Below are 26,933 nucleotides of genomic sequence, written 5' to 3' on the forward strand. Positions count from 1 at the left end.
TGTTGAATACTTTGGGTTTTTTTTTCCTCTTGTCAATTAATGCCAATGAACATAAAATAGATATGAAGGCAAGGGTCAAATTGTCTGGTTTTACGATCAGAGTCTGTGATCGATCCAGGGTTTGAATATAATTTCCGGATATTATATTGTGTATATATGTATGGATATGAAAAGTGCATCTGTGTAAACTTTGCACATTTGTAGATTTTCCCACAAAATGTTCCAAATAGCCAATACTATGTTAGAACTTCAATTATCACTGGCAAACGCCTCATCAATGTTCAACGTCATCAAAAAAAATCTCACTTCCCCATCCACGAAGCCACTTATGTCTTGTAAGAATGAATGTCACCCTGACCCAATAAACCCCACTGATTTACTGCTGATTCTGAAATATGCCATAAAATGGGACTGCAAGCAGAAATGTACAGATCTGTTCATTATTTTGACAGCTACACCAGGTTTGCCACAAGCAGTTATAGGAACCATTAAACCTTCAGCAACAAAATAAATGCTCGAACATATTTCTTCCTTCCAAAAAATATTTCATGCACTAAAAACAGCACAAGACCTGGGTGCAAAGTGTGTGCCAAAATGTCTGATATCTTCTCCTCCTCATGGAAAAAAAAAAGACATGGACCTTTGATTCACTTCTCAAACAGGCTTTCCTCCTACTTTGACTCATTTCCAAGAGTGCTGCAGCAAAAGACGCTGACATCAATACAAGTGCAAAGAGAAATGGGGCAAAATAATTCACTGTGAACTCTCAGCACCAGGCTTTCCCAAGGAAGCTGTATTGTACCTCGAGCCCATTGATATCAGCACTTCATGTACTGAATTATTCAGGGGTCGCAGATGGTGGCCACTGAAAATCAGTAGATACCGGCTTCTTAAACCACTTGCTGCTCATTCATCTCCAACACACCTGCTCTGAAATGATTCTAAAGACCCCAACAGTGATTTCACCCCATTTTGTGTTTATCATTATAAAAGGTAAATCATATTCAAATGAATGTTCATGTTTGCAATGGTATATTTAAAGTTTATTTCCTTTTCAGTACTGAAATGGCAACAAGGTAAATGTAATCTCAAAACACCATGTGGAAATAGGAAACATCGGACATAAGCACTTCATGGCATCCCATATGATTGAGAAAGTAATGCCTTCCCCAGGGAAAAAAAATAAAAAATGCACAGTTATTATAAGAGTCCTATCTCTTCGGTTATTTAGAAATTTCAGTTTTACAGTGACTTCGGGGGGAAAAAAACACTTGAGAACAGTTCACCTGTGAGATAAACCATTTCTAACTGTAAACATTCAGACTGTACAGTTGTTTAATACAGAATGTTAACAGTAGAGACATGAGACCAGCTGTGTCAGCGGTTCAGTAGCTTCTCCCCTGTCTGGACTTTCTGACTGAGACAGTGGACGGACAGCTGTGGTCACATTTACAGATAAATGAATTAAACATGAAGGTAAATGTGTGATAGGTTGACTGAGAGACAAAGTCGTATTGTAAAGGTACAGATAAACCTTGTTTTTTTATCTGCAATACTGCAGCAAATTGTGTCATTACAGTTACACAATCCAGATTTCATCCTGTGTGCCAGACATAAATTGTGCTTTTCTTCCATTCAAACAAGACCATTAAAATGTTCACCCTTTGTGCTTTTTGACATTCCAAGTCCACGATGATAAGGCGTGTCATTTTTGCTCACACAGTGGTTACTCTCATGACCAGTTCTCTGGGCTGATGGCTGCTGGTGTTGCTGGTGTTGCTGGTGTTTCCTGACTGGTGGCGTAGCTCATGTGACCTAAGGTGACTGAGGAGATGAAAAAAGCTATAAGGACAGTGATGGTCAGTCCCTGTAGTGTCATTACTGTGGTTGTGTGTAGAGTCCTCTGTAGGGAGACCTGCTGCTGTGGTGTTTGGCGTATCAAGAGCTGTCGCAGCAGCCATTAACGAGGAGGTTGACGGTGATATACCTGCCGCCGCCTGCTCCTGCTCGTGGAGCAGAGAGAGAGTCCACTCGCCTTCGCTGGCCTTTAGCTCCTCACTGTCCCTCTTTTTATCATAGTTCAGAACTTTCCATTTCTGGTTTACTGCCTGCCAGCGATTGAATATGCGGAAGACGGAAGGGCCCTCGTGGACAATCAGAGCTGAGAGCACAGAAAAGAGAGTTGGGATGATATTTCATCATTTTGAGTTACTTTAAATGCATTTATAATGGTATAGCCTGCAAAATGAAGGTTGAGGCAACCATGTGAGGTTTTAGCCCAAAATTTAGGGTTATGTCAACTTTCACAAATATATTGCATAACTTATTGACTACATACGAATTTCACACTTAAGCCCATAACTTTACTCTAACTCTAATTTTGGGATTAACACAAAGGGGATTTTTAAAACTTGTCCATAATACTCATGTCTAGGGCTGCAACAACTGTCAAAACTGATCAAATTCTATATCAAAAATAGCTTACAACAAACGCTATTAACAATTAGTAAGTAAAAGCTAATTTGAAGCTAATTTTCTTAACACAATAATGCAATATCATTTTAATATACGTTGTGTGTCAAATCATCAAGTCCAAGGTTGCTGGGAGTCAATCCCAAAATGTTGATTCCCTGATTTTTACCCAAAGCTTTGCAAGTTGATTTCACACATCAAACCCACACCAACACGTCAAGCAAATTGAACTGAGCATCCAATCCAGTGTTTATAATATTCTCATGCCACAAAAAGTACAATGTCAGTATAATGTTATGCTGTTTCTGAACTGTTATTTAATGAACCTTAGTTAAGATTTCTTAAAGTAATCAGTAATTTATAAATAAGTATTTAGAATATTCTTTTAATACAACCCAAGGAAAACAAGGGGGAAAAAAATCAGATCATTAATTGATCAAATATCAAAATAATCAATCATTTCAGCCCCTATTTTAAGTCATTATTACAGGATTACTTTCAGGCTATCAGATTCACTCCAAACCAAAGCTTGATCAATTTCCCGTCTTCTACTGTACGCACAGTTGGGCTACTATGTGTGTAGAGTTTCAAATATTCTTGCTGTGTCATTTTTCCAATGAGATATAGTCTCTTGGATTTGAATGCCATTGTTGCTCCATATACTGAGAACGCAAAACATCTCTTCTGCAGGCCACTACATGACTTTCTTTCCCTGTCACTGTAAAACTCGAAACGGGAAGTCACATGACAATCAGTACGTTTACATGGACAACAATAATCCAATATTAACCCGATTAAGATGACACTCTGATTAAGAAACTAGCATGTAAACAGCAATTTTTAATTACCTTAATCCGATTAAGGTCATACTCGAAGTAAACACAAATCGAATTAAGACACGTGGAGTACTCCTGTTTTAATCGCGTTATTGACGTGCGTTACAGACATGTACACACCTTAATCACATTATTAACGTCGTGTGAGAGTTTTTACCGCATTTTGCTACAGGACACGTACACACTCGGCAGTGGTCAACCGTTTTACAGCAAACAAGAGAGCACGGCTGAGTCCGAAACCGCGTACTTACCTACTATATAGTAGGTGAAATACATGTATCTCGGCTACTATATAGACGGTAAGTACGCGGTTTGAGATGCAGCCCACGGCTTCAAGCAGTCGTCTATTAGCATGTATAGCAAGACAAATAATTAACTGCACTTGAAGCGTCCATAAAAATAAAAACATCCAAAACTGTATACGGTACCATAACGAAGACGAACTGTATGTCGATACGTGAAATTCTGGAGGGAACGTCGGACGGCGTGGCGTGGGGACGTAATGACGTGTGCTGTTAATCAAACTATGTTCTATAACATGTAAAACCCGAACATGAAAGGAGTATTCTAAAAGCGACTCATGTAAACACCTTAATCAGAATATTGTCTTACTCAGAATAAGGTCAATAATTAGATTACTGCTGTCCATGTAAATGTAGTCAATTTCAGTCAATCATGGTACAATATTTGATGCGTAGAGAGTTCACTTAAATTGACCAGAGATCGGTCTTAGGTTCTGCTCCTATGTTAGAAAACGGCATTCTCAACAGGCTCAAAAAAAAACCTTATGTGTGAAAATGGCCTAACCCTAAACCCTTTAACCATAACGATGGATGAAACAAGACCCACAGTTCAGCAATACAATCCACTTTATCAGTTAATATTCAAGGCTGGAGGTTGAATCAGATATATTAGAGCAGAAACATGATACAGTGCAGGCACGATCATTGAGCTAGAGTGCTCGATCTCCTGCTGTTCTCCATTAAGCTTTCTGCAAAGCAGGAACATTTGGGTCGTTTCTATGAACCCTTCAGTTGGGTGAGAGCTGATATTTATGATCTCAAACATACTTTGATTCTCAGAGGTGAGTTTACTAAAAGCAGTCTTCATAAGAAGCCATTATAAAGAGCATATTATTTTGTAGATCTGCTTTGTTCAGACAGGGAGGCATGCCTTTGTCCCCTACTCTCACACTGCAAAAATAAAATAAAAAAATACATCTTAGTAAGGGAAGCATCTCGTGAAATTTATCTAGTATTTCCAAACCGGGTCTAAAATTATTAAACCCATTTCTAGACATTTTTGTTTTGTTTTTTTCCAAGCTTGAAACAGTCTCATTTTATTCAAGATATTTGGCTCAAGCCAAAATGTTACAAAAAAAGGAAAATCCACTTCAAAGAGCAGTAGACTAAGTGATTGACAAATTAGTGTTTTTAGATATGAAGCATATTGTGCCATAAAATACAGGCACTACAAAAAAGTGTAAAGTGAAAGAGGCTCTGTCAAGAATTCGCCACTCACGCATTTTCTTTTACTTGATGGAGTATATGAAATCATTTTAAAATAGAAAAAAAAGTGCTGAATACAAGGTGAATATCAGTAAATGTCTGAGCCTCCGTTTGCTTGGGCACTTTTTTTCTGAAAGTGTCATAAACCCTGGCCACAAACTAGAGAAAAACGATATACTGAGCGTTTTGTAACCTCATCATACTGAAACAATACGGTTAACAGATATGACTATGATCAATGGTGTAATATGATAAAATGCAGTTATTTTAGTAAGTGATATTAACACTATCATCGTACTTTTGAAATCAGCCCTAATAATGAAGTCAACAACAACAAACAATTTTAGCTTTAAAGGTCCAGATTCATTGACCTTTATGCCTTAATGCATTAAATTCCTCTACCAACCATCTACTCTTAATACCAGAGGGTTAATACAGTAAGACAGCGTACTCCCTGATCCAGTCTGCAGTTTAACAAGATGTAAGTAGAAATTTATCCAGTGAAAAGACCCTGATACCATGTTGCCAGAAATCTACAAGCTTATTCTTTGAATAATGGTTCTGTCTTCATTAAATAATCTTCAGCAGTGAAGATTATTTCCAATTTTTTCATTGCATACACTCTCTTAGAGGCCATTTTCCTCTGAGCTGGCTTGCCCTTTTTTATATTTTTTTTATTTAATTTTTTTTTTTTTACAGAGTGCCTGAAGGCTGCCACGTTCATCCCAGCAGAGGACCATTAATGATTGTCCACAGTCAGGCATATCACTGCTGATAGTTCGACACTCCTCTTCATATGTGTTCTCTCATTCTCCTTTCTTCTCAATCCTTGTTTATTTTGAGGATTAGTCTGCTACTACACATCATATATCATCTTGTTCTTTCTTTCTGGTTTGCTTGACTAAATAAATATCTCTCTTTCTATTTGTGTTTGCATTTGGGATAGCAAGAATCCCCACCTCCTAACTATTTGTGCAATTGTGTATGTGTGTGTTAGTGTGTGTGTTTATGCGTATTTAGTATTCTATGAAATTGGTGTTTGGCTTGAGCCGAATATATCAAGAGCCTGGAGACTCTCAGAGCTCATTTCTAATTTACGCCACTGGTTCAGAATCATTGGAGTGAGTCATTCTGTGATGATGCAGATGTTATATCAATTAGGTTTCAATGCTGTCTTTGTCATGGTCACCTTTCACTTTAAAAAAAAAAAAATTATAACTGAATTGGTTAATTTGTAATTAACGTTTTATAGATTCAAGAGAAACCAGGTTGCAGTAGTAATATCTCTCTCTCTCTCTCTCTCTCTCTCTCTCTCTCTCTCTCTCTCTCTCTCTCCCTCTGAGTTTAGATGTCTTTAAATTAATCTCAGTGCTGTGGCAACTGGAAAAAAATCTCTCTCTCTCTCTCTCTCTCTCTCTCTCTCTCTCTCTCTCTCACTAACAGGACTAAACTAAAGACTCTCTGTTTATGCACAGCTGAACACAGCTGAACTTAAACCTCAATCTCTTTTGGCTGTTTCATTTCACAGCCACACACACATTTATGGAGGACACAAAGTATTTTGCCAAAATACTCCCTTTTAAATTCTCGGCAAAATTCACCCCATGTTCATTATTGACACTTACTGTCTTTACATAACTCCGGCTGGGAACAAGTCATTAATTCAGTGATTAATTCAATAGCTCTGTGTTTAAATTACAACAATGGAATCAGAGCTACTTGTTTCACGATTTTCACATCCCTACAGTGACTCAGGATTGGGCTCTGCTGGTGGTATCACCCTACCTCTAACCCCAATTTCTTCCTAATGTCCTCTTTGCTGAAATTCAATTTTACTCTTTGACCCAAGGTCCTTCAGACATAATCTATCTCTGTCTCTGTTGACACACACACACACACACACACACACCCTCTCATATTGTCGCTTTACACACACACTCTTTCTCTACAGAAGAAACTAGTAATGTAGTATTTGAGCCCTGGACATTTTTCATAAATTGCTTATCTATTACTTGAACTTGAAGTATGAATCTCAAACTTATTTGGATTTGGAACTTCTCCAGACAAAAAAAAAAAAAAAAAAAGGTCAGATAATTTCTTTCATAATACTTGGTTATATCTTCCCCCACCTAAATAACAGCACCATTCCTGTCAGGTAAGGATGGGTAGAGTGTCTTGAGATCCTGTCAATTTTAGCCTGTTATTCCACTGACTGGGTGCAATTCAGTTAGAGTTTGTGGTGTTTCACCTGCTGTTCCAAATTATCCCACAGGTTTTTTATTTTTTTATTTTGAAGTGTCCCAGTTCCATCATGCTTGTCAAACAAGTCACACACAGATTCAGGTCTGTACACCCTACACTTGTAATCCTGGAAAATGGGAGTGTCATTATTGTATTCTGCTTGGACATGAAGCTCAAAAGGCAACCTGAGCGCCTAGCCAATGACTGACCATCTGGTTCTACACTAAGTGAAATTTTCCCTGGTGAGTAATCTATAGCATTATACATAAAGGCACTGCTGTTTGTAGACAATTTTTTGTCTAATGAGCTTATTATCCAACATAACATGAATAAATAGGCTACATTTAATGAAATAAAATCACTCAAATTACACAATGATGCCCTCCCACAGTTTCATCAGACCCTGTAAAACTTCATTTGGACTGAGATGACGAATAGCACATTTCCACCAAAGAATGTATCACAGTATGATTACAAATGTGATTCCAGATTTTGTTATTATTTCCATAATATAACCAAATACCCATGTTGAACAGGGATACTGAACTGAACAGGGACATGTGGATGTAGCTTGAAATCACTATAAATCACTATAAATCACTATAGAAATCACTATTCATCATTAAAACCAAACAACCTCTACTGAAAAGAACCCAACTAGGGATGCATCTCAATTAGTGATGTGTCGTTCATGAAGGATTCATTCATTTTGAACGAATCTTTAATATGACTCGGGAACAACGATTTGTTCATTTTGTGTTGACTGCGCATGTGGGGCCACATCCCCATAGTTCTGTACAGGAAACAGAAATGATTAGTTCACCTCTCGAGTCTTCGGGTTCAAGTCGTTCGTACATCACGTCACAGCCCCACTGCGTTCAGCCTATGGGGCGGTCACAGGATGAACGTACGACTTGAACACGAAGACTCAAGAGGTGAACTAATCATTTCTGTTTCCAGGGAACAGACATGACAAATGTGACGTGACAGAAGAACGACTCGGCTTGGGTGGTGAGGTTTACTAACAGACTGCATCGCCTGAAGATCCAGCTAAGCAATTAATGAATCATTTTTGTTTCTCATAATTCGGCCTTGGTTGCATTAGCCTATAGTTTATTTTTTATTCCAAATGTGATCAACGTTTGCCTAAGTACTAGCGGTGTTGGGGAATTTAACATGTAACATTTTAATTATATTCTGCTGAAATGAACGAAATGACTCAATAAAAGATTCATTTTGCTGAACGAGATTCAAAGATCCGAGTCAGTAAAATGATCTGAACTTCCCACTAATCTCACTGTGCGTGCTATCATATTCAATATCATGTGAAATGGCTACTGCACCAAAAGTGTTGTGAATATTTTGACACCACTTAGTATATAGAATTGTTTTGTACGGGAATTTGTTTTCTACCAGACAGCATGGAACAGCAATCTTCAGTTGTTATAATATTCCCATCAAGTACAATGTAAAATCTGGAAAATTCTGTCACATGAAACAAAATGAGAACAAAACTCCTCCGTTGTTGTTACTGTTGTATGATGGTTACTGTTGTATGTTGAAATGATGTCACCACCCCACAAGCTCGAGAGAGCTCCTACTTTTACAGGGACTCAACCAGGGTACTGATAGTTCTGAATTAGGGTTAGCAACCATACCATGTCTTATTGCACAATCCACTTTTAGACTTGATTTGGACTTGAAAGGAAGTGACATGACTACAACACAGGGAGAGATGGGCCTCGTACTCACCAATACACACCACATCCATGAAGCCATACATGCCATAGCAGATCTGAAAGAGCAGGTCCTGGCGCTGCCACTTGGCTGAAGGACTGAACGAAGACCACACCAGCCATGATATGCTGGCAATGAGAAACAGCGAGCCCAAGATGGCTGCTGCAATCTGAACCTTCTCTATTACTGTCAGCGAGATGGCCTGCCACTTTGAGAAGTGAAGAAGAACGAAAGTACATAGTGACATTTTTCTTACTCGGTAAAGGAAAAAAATGGTCAACTTTTCAGTGGAGCATCATCATTAATCATGAGAGGTTTGAGGACAGGTTTAAACTGTCTCCAGGAAGACAGCCTCTACAGATTGAAATATGCTGTTGGCTGTAATCCTTTTACTCACATTCCATTTCTGTGAAGGCTGATGCAGATTTAGATTTAGGATATGTTGGCAAATGTGAGTTTTTGTACAAATACGGAGAGATTGAGAGAGAGTGTGTGAGAGTGGAAACTTACCTGTAAGGGATTCTTTGTGCTTATGGCGATGACCTGGTACTTATAGTAACAAAGCTCACATGTCCAGGAGCCTCTCTCACTGATCCACTTAATTAGACAGGGCTGATGAGTGCTACGGACAGAGCCACTACAGCGACATGGACTCAGCAACTCCCCCTGACACACACACACACACACATTCATTCGGACACACACAAAGGTACAGTTACATGGATGTATAGAGCAAGTGACCAGGGATCAACTATTTCATTTTCAACTCTCCTAAAATTTTTTTTATTAAACTGTTTATTGAATTTCACAAAATTTGGTATGTATGTTTAAATGTAATGAGTCTCACAGTGTCCAGAGAGCACAAATTTGAATCCCAATGATGCCACAGCCATCCACAGCCATGTTTTGTTGACTTTTGAAGTGAAAAGTAAACACAACCTCACTGGAACTACTTTTAAAAAATATTATTTTCTGCAAATGTTAATGAAAAGTTACTTTATATTAGATTAACTGTTTTTTTGTGTTTGTTTTTTGTTTTTTTAAATATAATAGTAATTATAATATAATATAATTTTAATAGTAATTAAGGCATGTGTTAAAGTTTGGACACCCTTCCAGTCTCTGAAATGAATTTATGTGTTAAGCCTTAATTGACTCTTTAGGACTCTTTACTCAGGTCAAGAATTGCCATTAGTAATTGTCATTAGAGCATAATATATTCTCTGACTCTTCTAACCTTAACCTTATGCGTCCACTCAAAGCATGAATCTTATTGAGCCAACAATGGAGGGGAAGTCTATAAAAAGTTATTGAAGTGCTTCCAGCTTGCAATTTCCACTGTCCAAAATGTCATTAAGAAATGGGGAACTGTGGAAATCAATGCTAAATCTGGATGACCAAGACAACTCTCAGATAGAACTGTCATAATGCTGACCAGAAAGGCAAAGCAAAACCCCAATAGGAAGGTATATAGCTGACAAAGGAGTGGTGGTGCACTGTTCTAGTATGCAGCGTTGCTTGCACAAAAAAATGGTCTGCATGGAAGTCATCAGAAGGAAACCTTACCAGCAACCTTATCACAAAATATAACAGTTGAAGTATGCAAAACTAGACAAGTGCAGTGAACTGATAACTTGGTGGCCACAATTACCAAATGTATGTTTGGAGAAAGAAAGAAGTAACATTTGATGAAAATAACACCTTGCCAACTGTTAAACATGGGGTGGATCTATTATGCATTGAAGTTTTGTGGCAGCCAGTGGCACAGGAAACAATGCACACATAGCTAGAAGAATTAATCCCAGTAAATATCAGCAAATTCTTGAAACAACTGTGACACCGTTAGTCACAGTTAGAAGTGAAGCTGGCTTTGCTTGCTTTAATGCAAGCTGAAGCTTTTGGAATTGTCCTCACAGCCCCCTAACTTGAACTTCATTGAAAATCTGTGTGTAGATGTTAAACATGCTGTGCATGCAAGATGGACCAAGAATATCTCAGAACTAGATACGTTCTGCAAGGAATAGTGGCTGAAAATTCCTAAAACAAAAACAGAAAGACCCTTAGCTGGCTACAAAAAGCATATGAAAGCTGTGTTTTCTGCCACTGTGGTGTGCCATGATATGTTAGCTACCATTTTTTTTATCCTAAGCAGGATTTCAGGGAACCAAAGATGGGACTTAGCAACAGATTGGAGCTTTTACTTGCCCAGTGAGTTAGCTAATTCTTTCATGACTTCTCCAGCTCAGTCCAGTATTAGTTTCACTGTAGTTACAAATAATATGCTTTAATATAAATAATAATATAGTTTAATGGGTTTAAGGGATTACTGACTAAAGTAAACAAAAATACGTTTTTTTTTTAAAAATACATGACATGCATTACATTATGCATTATAATGTAATGCCGCTGCATGGAAAGATTATTTAGTTTTTGTTATTCAACTCACTGGTATTCAATTCAGTTCAGTGGTAAATTAAATGTATTCTGTGCCCATTATGCAGTTGAAAATGGTGGAAAGTACAAATAGTTCTCTCCCCTGAAGTTCCTGCCTGGCCTGTAAAAAACCAACTAGTCCTTTAGCCCACTCTTTTCCTCCCACAAGAATGACTGCACATATTTTATGGATTTTCCCACAAAATTCCTGAGAGACACATCACTGTCTTCCATTAAAATCAATACAGTTTCTTTGCAAATGATCACAATCTGCATAATGAGCAATGAATAATGTCCCAGCTAAATTACTTTCCTCCCACTGCAATAATTTTGTTAGGAAAGTATTTTTTTTGTTTAAAATGCATTTTCGTATTCCCACAGCTTTGTAAGTGTTTTCTTCACTACACCGGTTTAAATCATGTAATGTGCCTCTAATGCATTCGTCTTGTTGGCATTCATAACCGTATACCTGAGAAACATTGGCAGATAAGAAATGATCTGGGAAGAAAGCCAAGAGTTGTGAGATTTACACATTTACACCAATTGGATTTCTGTCTGTTCTGTTTAAGAGCCATGATTTAAATTATTGATTATAGGCTTGCAGACACTAGAAAGGCTTGAATTGTACACACATACAAGTTGAGCTCTGCAATGCTGAACACCAATGAGGACAGTGAATTAATGAATCACTTGTGATGCACACTAAGCACTGCTTACCAAATATATCATGTAGCAATGAAAACATTGGCAGTAAAGTGAGAACATATTTTCTGGTTTTTAGAAAAGCAGTGAGCTGAGTGATATTTAGATTTTTTTTCACGCTTTAATAATTCATGGCCAGTGAGTTACAAAGGTAACTACTTTTATTGTAGAGGTTTTTCATGTTTAAACCTAACCAAAAATCAGTAAGCCCTTATTGAATTGAAACTACAAACATCGCGATGCAATTTTCAATACAATACTGATGTCAAAGCTCAGAGAAACATCCTCACAATGAATGAGCCGACTCGCTACAAGATTCCGTTGCAAAAAGCAAAAGCCACAGGGATGATGGCAACATACATTAAGATGATTTGTGTTCATGTACATGCGTGAAGTAACACACATCCTCACATGTGGTTCATTTCGATGAAAGAATCTGCCAAATAAGTAAATCTAAATCAGATCAGAAAGTATGTCATATCCAGTCTGATACTAATCCAGCATTTAAGATCAACTTGAACCAGAAAACGATGCTTCATTACAATACAAATAGAATATTTTTTATTATATGAGGAAGCATATGGAGAAAATCTGTTGTTTATAGATTTGTAAATAACTCTGTTATAGAAACAAGTCTCGGGCTGAAATCTCCAGGCCGTTCTGGCCGAGAGCTCTGAGTGGAGACCAGACTTAGGAACAGGTGCTGCACAGTCGGAGTGGTCATCTCAGCGCAAACGCTCCACCTTCCCACAGAGCAATATGAACACTCAAAAACACAGTGTGCTTTTCCCTATGCTCTCAGAGAGATATGCCCAAAATGAACAGTCTCTCTTCCTACAAATAAGTCCAATATCATGCTGAAAGCACAGTTACAAACTGATGGATGTGAGCCTGTGAAGCATAACAAGGTGGAAACGATACATCATTAAACCCAAACCAGTAATCACTGTAACTCGTGCATTGGTTACTGGCACCCTGAGACCACTAAACAACAAAAAGGAATCAGGGGTGTGCTCATTAAGATGTATATATATATATGTAGCTTTGTAGGTAAAATAGGATTATAGAGGCTTTGGTGGTACTATTTATTAAAAACGCTGCAGTCCATAAACTTCGAAATGGAAGTGATACTTGGTAGTTTTAACACCCCAGAGTGCTCTCAGTTATCTCTGAGCAGCATGATAGGAAAGCATCTTGTTCTGCTCATAAGAAATTCTGGTCATATCTGATCTAAAAAAAATCAAACAGCAATGTGGATTTCCTTCAATCTCATTTGAATGAATTAACTTAACCTTAACCTTTGTGACTTTTCATAATATATTAATTAGAATTGTGAATTTGCTCTCGTATACTCTGGTGCCTGATCCTGATTCCCTCTGCACATTGAACCTTCCTGACCCATCTTGATGCTCTACTTCTGCTTGGGGTTTTCAGCACTTGTGACTCACGCTCTGCGCCTGTGGATGGTCCCACATGGATTTCCTAAAGATTTTCACTTCCCAGAAATATTTTTTGTCCAAGACTTGCTCGTTCTTCAGGAGATAATTTCACTTGGATATTGTAGACCTGTACCTAAGAACTGCTGCTGTAATCAGAAACCTCCTGATGTTCATACCAAACGTCCGTTCAACACACAGTACTGTTTGGCAATATAGCATATAATGTAGAAGAGTAATGACTCATAATTCCACTATCTGTGTGTCACCCAGAAGAGGATGAGTTCCCTTTCGAGTCTGGTTCCTCTCAATGTTTCTTCCTCATGTCTTCTCAGGGAGTTTTTCCTTGCCACTGTCACCTCTAGCCTTGCTCATGAAGGATCTAAATAGAAATCTGGATTTCTGTAAAGCTGCTTTGTGACAATGACTATTGTCAAAAGCACTATATAAATAAAATTGAATCGAATATACAGTGTTTATACAAACATTTACAAAAATGATCAGAAATATGTTCTAATTTATAAGTAAGGGTTACAACTTACACCCATAATTGTGAACAATTATGGAATAAAACATATATCTTTCTCAATTAAGGGTCACGTATTTAATCTTTTGCCTCCTGGATCACAATCTGTGCAGTTTTACTCCGCACATTCCAGCATTAGTTTTAGTCTCATAACTAAACCCAAGTATTAGATAAAGAGGTGATACCAAATTTGCAGCAGTAGGAGGAAACAGAGAGTGAGCATGAGTACAGGAACAGGCCCGTGTGCAGATGGCCGCGGTGGGAGAACGATGGCAGGAGGAACTGAGGAGAGCTGAACTGACCAATGGGAGTAAGGAAGCACAGGAGGAAAGAGGGAGCCCGGCCAGGCGCCCAAGCTAATCCACCTCCATCCACCGGCATTGGGGCAGAGGGTGAGCAGCAGCCATCTCATTCTCACAGCAACACTAAAAAAAAAACTGCTCCACATCCACACAATCCCTCTCTCACCATGAATAACTCTGACAAGTTAGTTAATGGCCTACTGCAAGTACCGTAAGTGCACGTTCAGTGCAAAGCAGCAAAGAGGCATTTCAGTGACCTGATGTGGCTGTAATATATCCAGAATCTCATGCGAAGTAAAAAAGCCTCTTCATAAAGACTATCAGTGGTGCAGCTTAATGAATTATGAATGATGACAAAAAATATTCCTTTATTTTGCAAGGTGAACTCGCAAGTGTAGATTGGAATTCATGGAAATAACTGACTCTATTCATTGCTTCAATCATTCATCTAAATGCAGACGTAGACATGAAAACAAATGACCAAGTCAGTAAAATGCTAAAAATATTAGATGCATGCAGTCTTATACTCCCAAACATAAAGTAGACAGATATATATTTGGATTTATTTTGGGCTTATTTTAATAACAATTGGTAATTTGTATTAACCTGTACATATCATAGAGAAGAGCATGATATGTCAATATGATGGTCCAGCCTAATGAAATCTTTTAACCTTTTACATTTACTCATTCGGCAGATGCTTCTATTCAAAATGACTTGCTCAAGGGTTCAGATGTGGTTTTCAGGCAGTTATAGGATTTGAACTTACTTCTGTTTACTAGCTCTGAACCCTACAATACATGTTGAGTTGCCACAGCTATTAACCATGAAAATCTCACAGAAAATGAGAAAAGTCTGCTGTATACCCTTGAATACTGCAGCATTGTTGAATTCCCAATTCTGATTTGTCAGAAGGTGTTGATTAATTTTCTATAACAGCAGATCTGACAGATGGCGCTAGCCGCAATTAAATCACAGGTTTATGTCAAAACACTAGTTCTGTCACATTATTATTTCTATAGTAACAGCTCATTCACAGGGACTGGTATGATGGATGCTCCACGTAATATAACATAACACATTATAACAGACTTTAAGTTTTATGGTCTCTGGATAACATTACATGCTACATTTTTGAGGCAAGAGAAACATTTGCAGCTTGCAAAAGAAAAAAGAGGCTCGTGATGGAACATCTGTTTACAGCTGCTATAACATAAGTGATAACAGGAATTAACTGGTTCTGTAGATGTTCCACAATGTTAAATGTAGCTACAGCCAGGTCTATAAGTATTTGGTTAGTGACACAATTTTCCTCATTTTTCCTCTGTACACCACTACAATTTGAAATGAAGCAATCAAGATGTGATTAAAGTGTAGACTTTCTGCTTTAATTCAAGTGTAATTCAAAATATTGCTTTAACCTTTTAGGTATTACAGCCATTTATTACAGTCCCTCCGTTTTCACAGGATCAAAAGTAATTGGACAAACTAACAATCATAAATATTAGGATTATTTTTCATTCTTGGTTGCAAATCCTTTTCCGTCAATGACTGCCTGAAGTCTGGAACCCATAAACAACATCAAATGCTGAGTTTCCTCCACTGAGATGCTTTGCCAGGCCTTTACTGCAGCTGACTTCAGTTGGTGCTTGTTTGTGGGCCTTTCTGCCTTCAGTTTTGTCTTGCTCAGTTGGGTTGAGGTCACTGGACATTGAAGAACATTTAATTTCTTTGCCTTAAGAAGCTCTTGGGTTGCTTTTGTGGTACTTTTTGGGTCATTATCCATCTGTACTGTGAAGCGCTGTCCTATCAGTTTTGCAGCATTCGACTGAAACTATAGCTCTATACACTTCAGAATTCATCCTGCTACTTCTATCAGCAGTCACATAATGAATAAACATCAGTGACCCAGTTCCATTGGCAGCCATATATGCCCATGCAATAACACTGCTTCCACATGTTTGACAGAGGATGTGATATGCTTTGGATCATGAGCACTTCCTTTCCTTCCCCATACTCTTCTCTCTCTATTTTTTTTTTTTAGCAAAATCTAATATGACCATTCTGTTTTTGAGTGTTACCAATGGTTTACATCTTGAGGTAAACCATCTGCATTTATATTCATAAAGGTGTGTCTTGATTGTAGACTTTGACAAAGATACGCATACCTCCTTGAGAGGGTTCTTGACTTGGCTAGATGTTGTGAAGGGGTTTTTCTTCAACAAGGAAAGAATTCTGTGATCATCCTCTTTAGTTCTTCGTAGTCTTCCAGGCCTTTTGGTGTTGCTGAGCTGGCCAGTGCATTCCTTCTTTTTTAAGAACGTACCAAATTGTTGATTTAACCACTCCTAAACTTTCTGGTATCTCTCTTAAAGGTCTGTTGTTGTTTTTTCAGTCTAATGATGGCCTCCTTCACTTGCATCGACACCTCTTTGGACCACATATTGAGAGAACCAAGGAACAGCTACCAAATTCAAATTCTACACTTGGAATGAACTCCAGAGCTTTGTTCATTGTCCTTAATTTGTCATGAAATAACGAGGAAACAGACCACATCTGGCCATGAAGCTGGTTATCAGTCAACTGTCCAATTACTTTTGAGCCTATGAAAATGGAGGGACTCTGTAAAAAAATGGTTGTAATTTCTAAACGGTTAATGCAATATTTTTGTTATAGAATTAAAGCCGAAAGCCGCTTCAATCACATCTTGATTGCTGCATTTCAAATCCATTGTCATGGTGTACAGAGGCAAAATTAGGAAAATTGTGTCACCATCTAAATGCTTATGGACCTGATTGTATGTAGGACATCTTGTTCATTAATAAAAAAAATACTGTAAGCTTTGTTGTACATTGATTTATTAAAAGAGGAATAAAACACTTTGGGGTGTGCTTTTATTGGAAAATAATCAAGTTCAGGGAGGTAGCAATTTTGCTTTGTGTTGTTCTGCATCACACCACCCTGTAGCAGAATATTTTCCTATAACAGTACGTGCCATTATGTTTTATTCCTTACACATACAGTAGGAGCCCTAATATTCTGAAGAGTTTCAGAAACATGTTTTAACAAGTGAGCCAATGTCATATATCAAGGAGGTAATTCTGGACTTCAGTTCCCATTAGCCACTGCACTGTATTACAACATGTCACATGACCACCTACACCTGAATCACATTTCTGGTAACGAGCACACGTGTATATAGCCATTGTTTGCACTGCTTCTCTGTCTTACGTTTGTCTTTGACTACCGTGTTCCATGTTACCGTGTTTTGTTTCTTGCCACAGTATTTTGCCAAGTTGTCTTAGTGTCTTTGTTTTGTTGTTTGTTTGTTTAATAAAAAGTTGAATATCTGCGATTGCTTCCGCCTCAACCTTGAAATGTGACAGCCAAGCGTCACAAAGTAAAGAAATCAATACTCATATTATTATGTTACAGTGTAGATGTCATGTCAGTGTCACGTCATCCAGTGCTTAAACATTTCAACAAGTGGGTCAAAATGTGTTGTAATCAGCAAGCCAAGAGTCACCCAGTACTAGAAAAATCAATAGTCATGTAATTATGATACAGTGTAAAAGTCATGGTTGTTTCAGTGTCACTCTAGTTCATGCCACTGAGATGCTATGAATTGTGTGTCAACAATGACAAAAGAAATATATATCAGCAAAGAGAGATCTTTGGCACATAATAGGTCTGAAATGTGCTAGACAGCCAAAAGCCCACATGAGAAGAGCCCTGAGCTATAGTGAAATCAATTTTTCCATCACTGATTTGCTGGGAGGGCAGAGGGCACTGTACGGGGAATTTAATGTAGCGGTGGAGTGGAATGCAGACTTGTGTTATTATGAGCGCTGGAGTGTAGACATGCTGCTGTTTGCTTATTGAATGCACTGTCATGACCGCAGGACACGTCATGCACACTCGTGAATGCTGAACGCTGTTATTATTCTGTATAACTCTGCAATTGATACTGACTGTCTTATGATTTATAACACGCAGAACAATTTCTTTAGCATTATTCCTGAATTCAGTGAAAATATATCAGTGAATATTTAAATCAATGCCTGTTGTGACATTCTGATACAATGTCTACTGTTTAAAGTGCTGTACAAATAAAACTGACTTGAATGGAATTGAAAGTGTGCTGACTTGGAAGGTATGAATTGAATGTTTGCTGACTTAAAGAAGTGCAGCATTATACTTATACTGCTTATGGATACTTAAACAAATAATACAATATTAAACTAATACAAAAACGTATGAAGAATATAAGAATAAGATCATTGAGATAAAGATATATATGATATACAGAAAGAGCTGGTTTGAATATATGCATAGACATGCAACAGATAAACAAATACACTTATATACCTGAATAACTTGCACGACTAGTATTCTATGTACTTATCGGTACCTATTGTATTGGTCCTGATTAACTAGTCTACTAGTACCTGAGTCCCCACGCATACTTGCATGCACATACAGATAACTTTGCAGAAATCTTGGCACCAATTATTGCTACATATTCAGAGTAAGAGCATGACATGTCATATGGGACTTTTTGTGTGTATTGTGTTTATTATATTATGGTTCATGTTTGATCTGCTCATAGATTCATGGGGGCATAATATGTTAATGAAGCTAATATTAACAGAGATTAAATAAGTTGAGTTGAAACTGAAAAATGGGATCTGGAAGACAAAAAGTAGGTAAGACACTATGCACTATGTATCATTTCATAGCTAATATGACTGACACAATATATTCAGTTGTCTGTTTATTTATTATTTAATTTGTGTAATAAACTGGTGACTCTGTGTTTACATTAGGAATGTAACTGAATATGAATACATTATTTAGAATGAACAGATGATATGTTCTAAACAGATACACATACAGAAATACAGATACGTATAGGTGGTGTACTATTCATTTATTATGTAAAATTTTGTTGTTTTTTTTTATTTTTATTTTTTTTAGAAAGCATGCCAGAAAAGTTCAGAAGAACGCATTAGACCTGAGATCCAGCAGGACGCAACAAACAAGTTCCACCAGTAGGAGGTGTTTACTTTCATATGGGAGCAACCGAGCAGTCAAATATGCAGGTACTAAACTCATTGGACAAAGAAAGACCATGTTTATGCAATGCATTTACAGCATTCATTCATTGATCCTACCTGGTGATTTACATTAGGCTAAGATGTCTTTGGATTGTGAGAGGAAACCCAGAGGAAACCCTCAAAGCACAGGGAGAAATGCAAACTCCAAGATTCAAACCTCCAACCCTGAAGGTGCGAGGCAAACATGTTAATCACTAAGCCAATATGTCCCTTAATTGAGATTTTTTAAAAAAATTGTGGTCTTGTTTAGGCCACACCCACGTTAGGTTTAAATTCAAATACATCCGAATATATATACATAAATTCAGTAGATATACTGGTATAACTACTAAACAGGCGACACATTTAAAATATGCCTAAAAATTCTTGTCAACATCTCTGCTGACGCAAACATTGGATCCCAGTCCAAGGATGGCATTCATTAGAAATGAAATACTCTTCATCTGAGCCTTCTCTCTGTCACTTTATTACCCCAAACAGACTCTGCTCTGCTCTATTTCTCTGTACCAGAAACAACAATAGCACAATTACTATGCTGGTTTTTCTATAACTGGAACAGCAGTGTGATTGATTATATTTTGTAGGGAGTCCTAATATCTATAGCTTGTGTTATGTGCAGTAGACAGCTCCCATTTGTATTTAGTGCTCCAACAGAGAATTTGGTGAGGCTCCAGAATACCGCAACGCAGGTGCTTCAGGTTGCTATTTTATAATTGGAGGAGACAAAAAAATGAAAAAATGATTGGTTTGTAGGATGTATCACAAACTCTCCTTCCACACTTCTCTTTGATTCATAGTACTGCGCATAAATCATCTGTGAAGAATTTGGATATAAGATGTGTTCTGATGTGTGTGTATATATATATATATATATATATATATATATATATATATACACACACACACACACACAAATATATATATATATATATATATATATATATATATATATATATATATATATATATACTTTTTTTTTGTAGAAGTTGAATCCATCTTATTTGCCATTGTATGCAACTGCTACCTCATGCATCATGTGTATCAGCTGAGTAGCTGAACAGGATCAGGTTCCCTTCTTTCTGTACATGTGAAGCATGGGATCAAATGGCAGAGCTGACACAAAAGCTGCAGCTTTCTTTCACATTATAGCTTAATTATTCAATACTGTAAATGCACCATCCCAATTTTTTACATATGACTCACATAACGAAACACATTATTAAATCCATCAAATTCATAGATACGGGGGAAGAATTCTGATTGCTGAGCATCTTCATGAAGATCTAGCAAATTAGTGTATACACATTCACAAATACACTCCGAGTTGCCAGGTGTATCAATATAGTAACTAATAACCTGGCAACTCAGTGTGAGCGTTGCAGAGTTTTAACCATTTAGCTCAGAATGTTACCAATTCAGACTTGGAACTGACTGCAGTAACAGGTTGAACCATCACAGTGCCAAAAATCATAAATTATTATGGTGTAATCAAGTCATTTTCTATTATCATATGCAGACAAATTAGACACTTATACAGATTACATGCAAATTTACACTTTTGACTCTATGGAATACTTTGATGACCATTCTATATCCAGACTCCTGGAAGGAGTTTTTAGGGGTTCTTTATGTTGTCTCATTGGGTAAACCTTGTTCCAATGGTTCTTGAAGCATGACTGTTTAATAAAATAGCTGTATTTTTAATACAACAATCAAAAGTTTCTAGTGGAAGCTTCATTTTTAGTGCTATACACCCTAATGGGTTGAAGGGTCTATGTAGAACTCTACAGCAGGTTTTTACCAGCTAATGTTTATTAGATAAGGTTCCAGAGTCCTACATAGAACCTTACATAGAAAGCTGAGAACACTTAAATATCCAGCCTTTAAAAAATCTCATAAGGACAGAACCTTGGTTCCAAGGGGGTTTTTTTTAATTTTTTTTTTTTTTTATTACCTCTGGGGAAACCCTTGAAGGTTCTATGTAGAGCTCTACAACAGTGATTCCCTATCACATAAGGTTCAAACCCCTTTAGGAAGCTAAGAGCACATTCTAGCCTTTAGGAAGACTAGTCCTACATGCTAAAAAAAAAAAAAGTGGGTTAAAACCAACCCAGATTGGGTTATTTTTAGCCCAACAGCTGGGTAAATATAGGACAGAACCCATTTTGGGATAAACTAACCCATCAAGTTGGGCTGTTAATTTTAACCCAGCAAATGGGTTGTTTTTCAACCCAAAGGATAGTTTCATTTTTACAAAAAATTTTCATAAATGGGTAAATATTTTCAGGGTTATTTTTTATCCTTTGAAAATGTCAAATACACCACATTATAAACAAATACGTCAGCATGGTATCTCCTTTATTTATACACAAGAAGGTGTTCAGAAATGTATTGCTAGAGCTGCTAAAGTGGTGTTTATATAGACTTTGAAATGACTCATCATATATTTAAGATGAAAACGTCAGATTTTGATCAAAGCAGACATTCTAAACATCCAAAAAAACTGAGTAACCAACTTACAATCCAGTGGGCATTACAAACAAGTAAGCCAAAGCTAATGAAGATAGCGATGCATTTAATGTCATGTAAACTGGACTGTTATCACACATTTTTGCTTTTTCTACTGTAGAGTAATGGTTTTATGGATAAATATATTGATATGAACCTTCACTCAATCATGTGTTAATTTTTAGCACACCTGCGTGTCTAATTAAGGACAACACATTTGTATTGCTTTTAACACAATCAGTGTTAGTACATTTAACACCTGCTGTGTGTTAAACATTTCCACACAAACTGAGAAATTGTGTTACAGAACCCCAAATTGTGTAGTTTTTGGAAGTGACCTCCACTCTCCTAATGAACAAAACGGTGCTGTAGACTCACCAGGAAAATCTACCTAACTTGCGAATATTTATTTTACTGCCTTTAGCTCACTGCCAATTATTTTGCACAACCTAATTAATTTAACCAACATTACAAAGATAGTGGAAAGCATTGCCTAGTGAAGAACTTTTAGCCTCGACATTACTGAGCCAGCATTAACATTCACAGACTACATGAAGAAACACGGCCCTAACCCATCCTCCTAATGCTAATTACTACAGCTTGCCTTGTCCAAAACACTTGCAAAATGTAAAGTAAAATTAACCCACTCTCTGTATTACATCATGGTGAATAGCTGTAATGCTACGTTATCGTTAACGCTCAAAAAGGTCATGGGAATGTCTAACATTGCTGTGGTTTAGTTGTATGCTAAAGTAATGTTATCAATTCAGGTGAGCGTCTAGGTGAGCATCACTCATGCCTACTGTGATTGGTGGCAGCATCCAGCTAGCTAATCCTAGCTCGGAGCCTCAGATTAGATGCAGACCCAGAGAATTATAGAATAACCTCAGTCTATATTTCACACCCAACATAAACACTGACACCAGTAGTGTAACACCAACACTGAGGAAGCAGTACATGATATTGACTTTTGAAGCTGTCATGATAGGTAAAGTTAATTATAACTCACTGAGTTACTGTTTTACAATGAATACATTTTCAAGAGCTCCCTGCTTAAATATCACAAACTTGGCCAGGCATTTTCAGCAACATTAACGCTAAACAGTGATGAATGCTAGCTTACCTGTGGTCATATGGTTTCGTTGCCCCAGGACTCCGACTCTGCTGTCACAATCAAAAGGTCAAAGCAACGAACATTCACTCTGAGACGAGTTCAGAGTTGGATGATGACGTCAGCAGCGCAGTCCGCAACGTGATTGGACAATAATTTAACACATGTTGTGCTGGTCACTTGAGTGAAATGTTTATTTTTTAAAACACATTTATTGGATAATTTAACACAACATGTGTTGAAATAGTAATAACACAAAAAGTGTGTAGGATATTAACACACTCAGATTCCTTTCTGAGTGTGTTTCTCCAAATAAATCTACCAGTCTGTCCGTGTGAAAACTGCTACCTCCACCTGAGGCGAATGCAAACTGAGTTGATTTGACCCAAGGAGCTGGGCTGAGGTGTCGGGGTGGGGGAATAGTGCATTGATTTAACTGTCAGTGAAAATGACCCAGCCACTTACCCAGTGGTTGGGTTACTCAAAACTACCAAAAATCTACCCAAGACTGAGAAAATAAACCAATTAAATGACCCAAAAGTCTCAACCCAGCGTTTGGGTAGAAAGAAATAACCCAGCAAGGGGTTGGAGCCTTATAGTTTTACATAAAACCTTCAAGGGTTCCCTGTATATAGTTCTTTGGTTTGTCTCTCTGGGGGAACCTTTGTAGGTTCTATGCATAACACTACAACAGTGTTTTCCCAGGTAAGGTTGATCAGATATGGTTCCAAGACCTTTAGGAAGCTATGAAGCCTTAAATATCCAGCCTTTATTAAGCCCTTTTCCTACTGGTGTTTGAACCTGATATGATACCTTATATGAAGGTTCTACACAGAACCTTCAGTAGTTCCCCTAAAGGGTTCTTTGGTTTGTCTCTCTGGGAAAACCTTCATAGAACACCTTTAGGAAGCTAAAAACCCTTACACATCCAGCCTTTAGGATACCTATTTACTAAAATGTCTGTTGAACACTTAGACGTTGGTCCTAACAACAGCAATGTTTTGTTTTAGAAATGGTTGGAAACAATACTAGAACCTCCCATTAGAAAGCAAGAAATGTAAAACCCACGTGAAAACCATTTAATGTACTCTCTTTATCTAAGATTGTGTCCTTAAAGGTCGTATAGCATGAACTTTTTCTTCAGGAGGTACATGTGCACTGACTTATGAGCTCTAACACAAGCACCTATCTATCTCCATGAATGATTTAACACTTGCCCTACATGATGTGCCATAAGGCATCTGGAGGATTTAATTAAACTGAAATGATGCTCATTTTTTTCCCCCCTACATGAAACTTGACTTTGCACATACACCCTTAGAAAAAGATGCTCTTTAAGGGTTCAGTGGATAGTTAACATTTCTTAGCTTGGTTTGTTTGGTTTTGTTTGGAATCTTGTCTGAAATGGAATGACTCTATTGTACACTCTAGGAAAAAGGATGCTTAACTGTACCTCTCTTGTTGTGGTGGTGCCCTCAAGCACCTTTTGTATCTTTAGTATGCTATGTAAACATATGCATCTGGTGCACCTTTAAAGCTTTAAAGTTAGTCATGATCCAGTTGTTTTAAAGATATACTATATCCACATTTCCATGTGAAATATATATATTAAAGGAACAAAAGCTAAGTGTACCAGCCCAGCAACAAGGAAAGGCATATAGTAGGCTATACTTTTCTCTGAGACTGTATGGTTCTACACATAAAACCTTCAACTGAAGAAATGGTTCTGTATGTTCTAAGAGAGTACCTGCTCGGGCCCTTGAAAACAGATCCTGCACACCGGCGTGCCCTCGGCGTAGCTGATAAATGAGAAGCGCTCATCCCGTTTATCTTTGGAGAGCTCTGCCACCGCCGTGTCCAGCACTGAGTCTTCTGTGGACCGGGTCTGCGTGCTGGGAGCCTCGGTGTCTCGGTGTCCGCTCATGTCCCTGAGCAGCAGCACCTGCAGGTCCCGGAAGAGCACACAGCAGCAGCGGCCCTTCAGCATGCCGCGGCCGCACTGCATCCGTCCCTCACCCCGAGAAGAAAAGAGCTCAGTCTGCGGGGGATGCTGAACACTCTGCCTTCCTGGAGATATGGAAAGTTCAACGCTGCTCTCAGTCAAAAAGGAACCACAGATCTCCTGATATTCCTTAAATCCCTTAAACTTTCTGCTCTGTTCGATCTATCTTGCAGTAGACCTATCTTAACTTGGCTTCATCATCACAAATGCTATCTTTTTTTTTCTCTTCTTTAATCCAAACGAGACTCATCACTTTATCAAATATTCATTCAGAAACCGTGCATTATTAGTCATAAGCAAAATTAAGAACTCACCTGTCTTTCCACAAATGATGATAATTATAAAACGGCACACTCACTTATAAGAAAAATATATATAAAGCTGATGTTTGTGTGCATTGTGTGATCTGTGCATGGCATGCTGCATAAAAAAGAATTTCCAGGCTGGAAATGTCTGTTTTCCAAGCAATCACTTCAAGCAGCCTGGCATCTCAAGCGCACGATGTCCTTATGAGCTAAAAGAGCCCAGTTTTTCCAGCACTTCTGTGTGTAATCTTTGCTCAATTTACTGCATCTCTCTCTCTCTCTCTCTCTCTCTCTCTCTCTCACTCTCTCTTTAACGCTCCAAACGAATGGTTTATCCTGTGCACAGCGTTAATATTCACGCGCAGGCTGTTTCAGGTGTTATTCTGCAGAAGCAGACTTGCAGCACGAGCATATCCTCTCCTCTTCTCCAAACCGTGCGTCTCTCCGCGGGGGTTTCTCCCGAGCAGAACAGCTTTAATAATCCAGGCACAGGCAGCCCAAGAGGCTCGGCTGGATCACCGGATGGTGCCTTTAGTGTGCGGGAGGGAAGGAAAGTGTGGCTGGTTGTGATGTTGCAGCCTGTCCGCCTGTCGCTGCAGAATCAGCACCACGGCTTCCCGGGACAGATCCCGAGCCGAGCAGCGACGTCACACCAACCTCCGTGATGCAACACGGAGCCAGCCAGGAAAAAAAAAAAAAAAGAAGAAAAAAAAAGAAGAAGAAGAAGCAAAAGAGCATGCAAGAGGACGCTGTTCTTTGCTATCTGTAACCTGTAATTACGTAGAAATTAAGTAGAGAATATATATATATATATATATATATATATATATATATATATATATATATATATACACACACACACACACACACATACTAAATAGAATTATATTTTAGATAATATATTATATATTAATTATATATTAGAATTATTTACTGAAAAATATTGAAAACAACTACATAATAATAATAATAATAATAATAATAATAATAATAATAATAATAATAATAATAATAATAATAAATAATGGATCATGTGAATCTGAAGCCTATCCTGGCAACACTGGTGCGAGGAAACCGGAAAACCCAGAGGAAACACACACGGACATGGGGAGAACATGTGTAATTCCACATGGACAGTAAGCTGAGCTTCCAAGAAGAGTGGAGGTTATTATAACAGCAAAGGGGGACTAAATCTGGAATGGGATATTTAGCAAGCACATATGGGTTTGATGGTCAGGTGTCCACAAACCCTGGAGCTGTGAAGAAACAACACAACCTATTTATTTATTAGTCGATTCATGTATTTGTTTATTTTTATTGTCATTTTCCCTTTTTTTTTTTGGCTTTTAGATCAAACTATATGGAAGAGGCAGTCTTATACACTCCTGATTACCAGAGTGCTGATGGATCTCTAACATTAGTAGACTTACTTTTCTCATTTTCTTGTCCCACATGTGGGTGTGATAGTAAATTGTCCACATACTTTTGACCATATAGTGTATCTCTACTACTGTATAAGTAAGTACTTTGGCTAAACACTTCACTGGGCTAAGCCAGATACGTCAACAGTATCATCATCTTTAAGGAAGAAAACTTCCCGGTTGAACCCATTAAAGTGGTTTGAATTTGAAGCATAATCTAAGATTTTCTGCAGAAATCCTAGCACACTGTGTTGCATTTGGATGTAAAAATCACTA

General features: G+C 37.8%; 1 protein-coding gene across 1 annotated transcript; it reads right to left on the reverse strand.

Annotated features, from left to right (window-relative positions):
• Positions 1 to 121: 121 nt before the first annotated feature.
• marchf4b (membrane associated ring-CH-type finger 4b) lies at positions 122 to 25,511 on the reverse strand. The gene is made up of 4 exons (XM_053627405.1): positions 24,677 to 25,511; positions 9,305 to 9,460; positions 8,810 to 9,002; positions 122 to 2,161 (listed from the first exon to the last, which is right to left on the reverse strand). Exons 1-4 carry the CDS (start codon positions 24,932 to 24,934, stop codon positions 1,716 to 1,718), a joined length of 1,053 nt encoding a protein of 350 aa, XP_053483380.1. The 5' UTR covers positions 24,935 to 25,511; the 3' UTR covers positions 122 to 1,715.
• Positions 25,512 to 26,933: the final 1,422 nt, after the last annotated feature.

The sequence above is a fragment of the Ictalurus furcatus genome, chromosome 6, assembly GCF_023375685.1.
Source record: "Ictalurus furcatus strain D&B chromosome 6, Billie_1.0, whole genome shotgun sequence".
Lineage (NCBI taxonomy): Eukaryota > Metazoa > Chordata > Actinopteri > Siluriformes > Ictaluridae > Ictalurus > Ictalurus furcatus.

Excerpts from the sequence above, each read along its gene's own strand:
- marchf4b (XM_053627405.1), bottom strand. The coding sequence starts at position 24,934 with ATGCAGTGCGGCCGCGGCATGCTGAAGGGCCGCTGCTGCTGTGTGCTC. Across the intron at positions 9,003-9,304 it reads GCACAAAGAATCCCTTACAG|TGGCAGGCCATCTCGCTGAC; the intron begins GTAAGTTTCCAC and ends CACTTCTCAAAG. Across the intron at positions 2,162-8,809 it reads CATGGATGTGGTGTGTATTG|CTCTGATTGTCCACGAGGGC; the intron begins GTGAGTACGAGG and ends CTGTGCTCTCAG.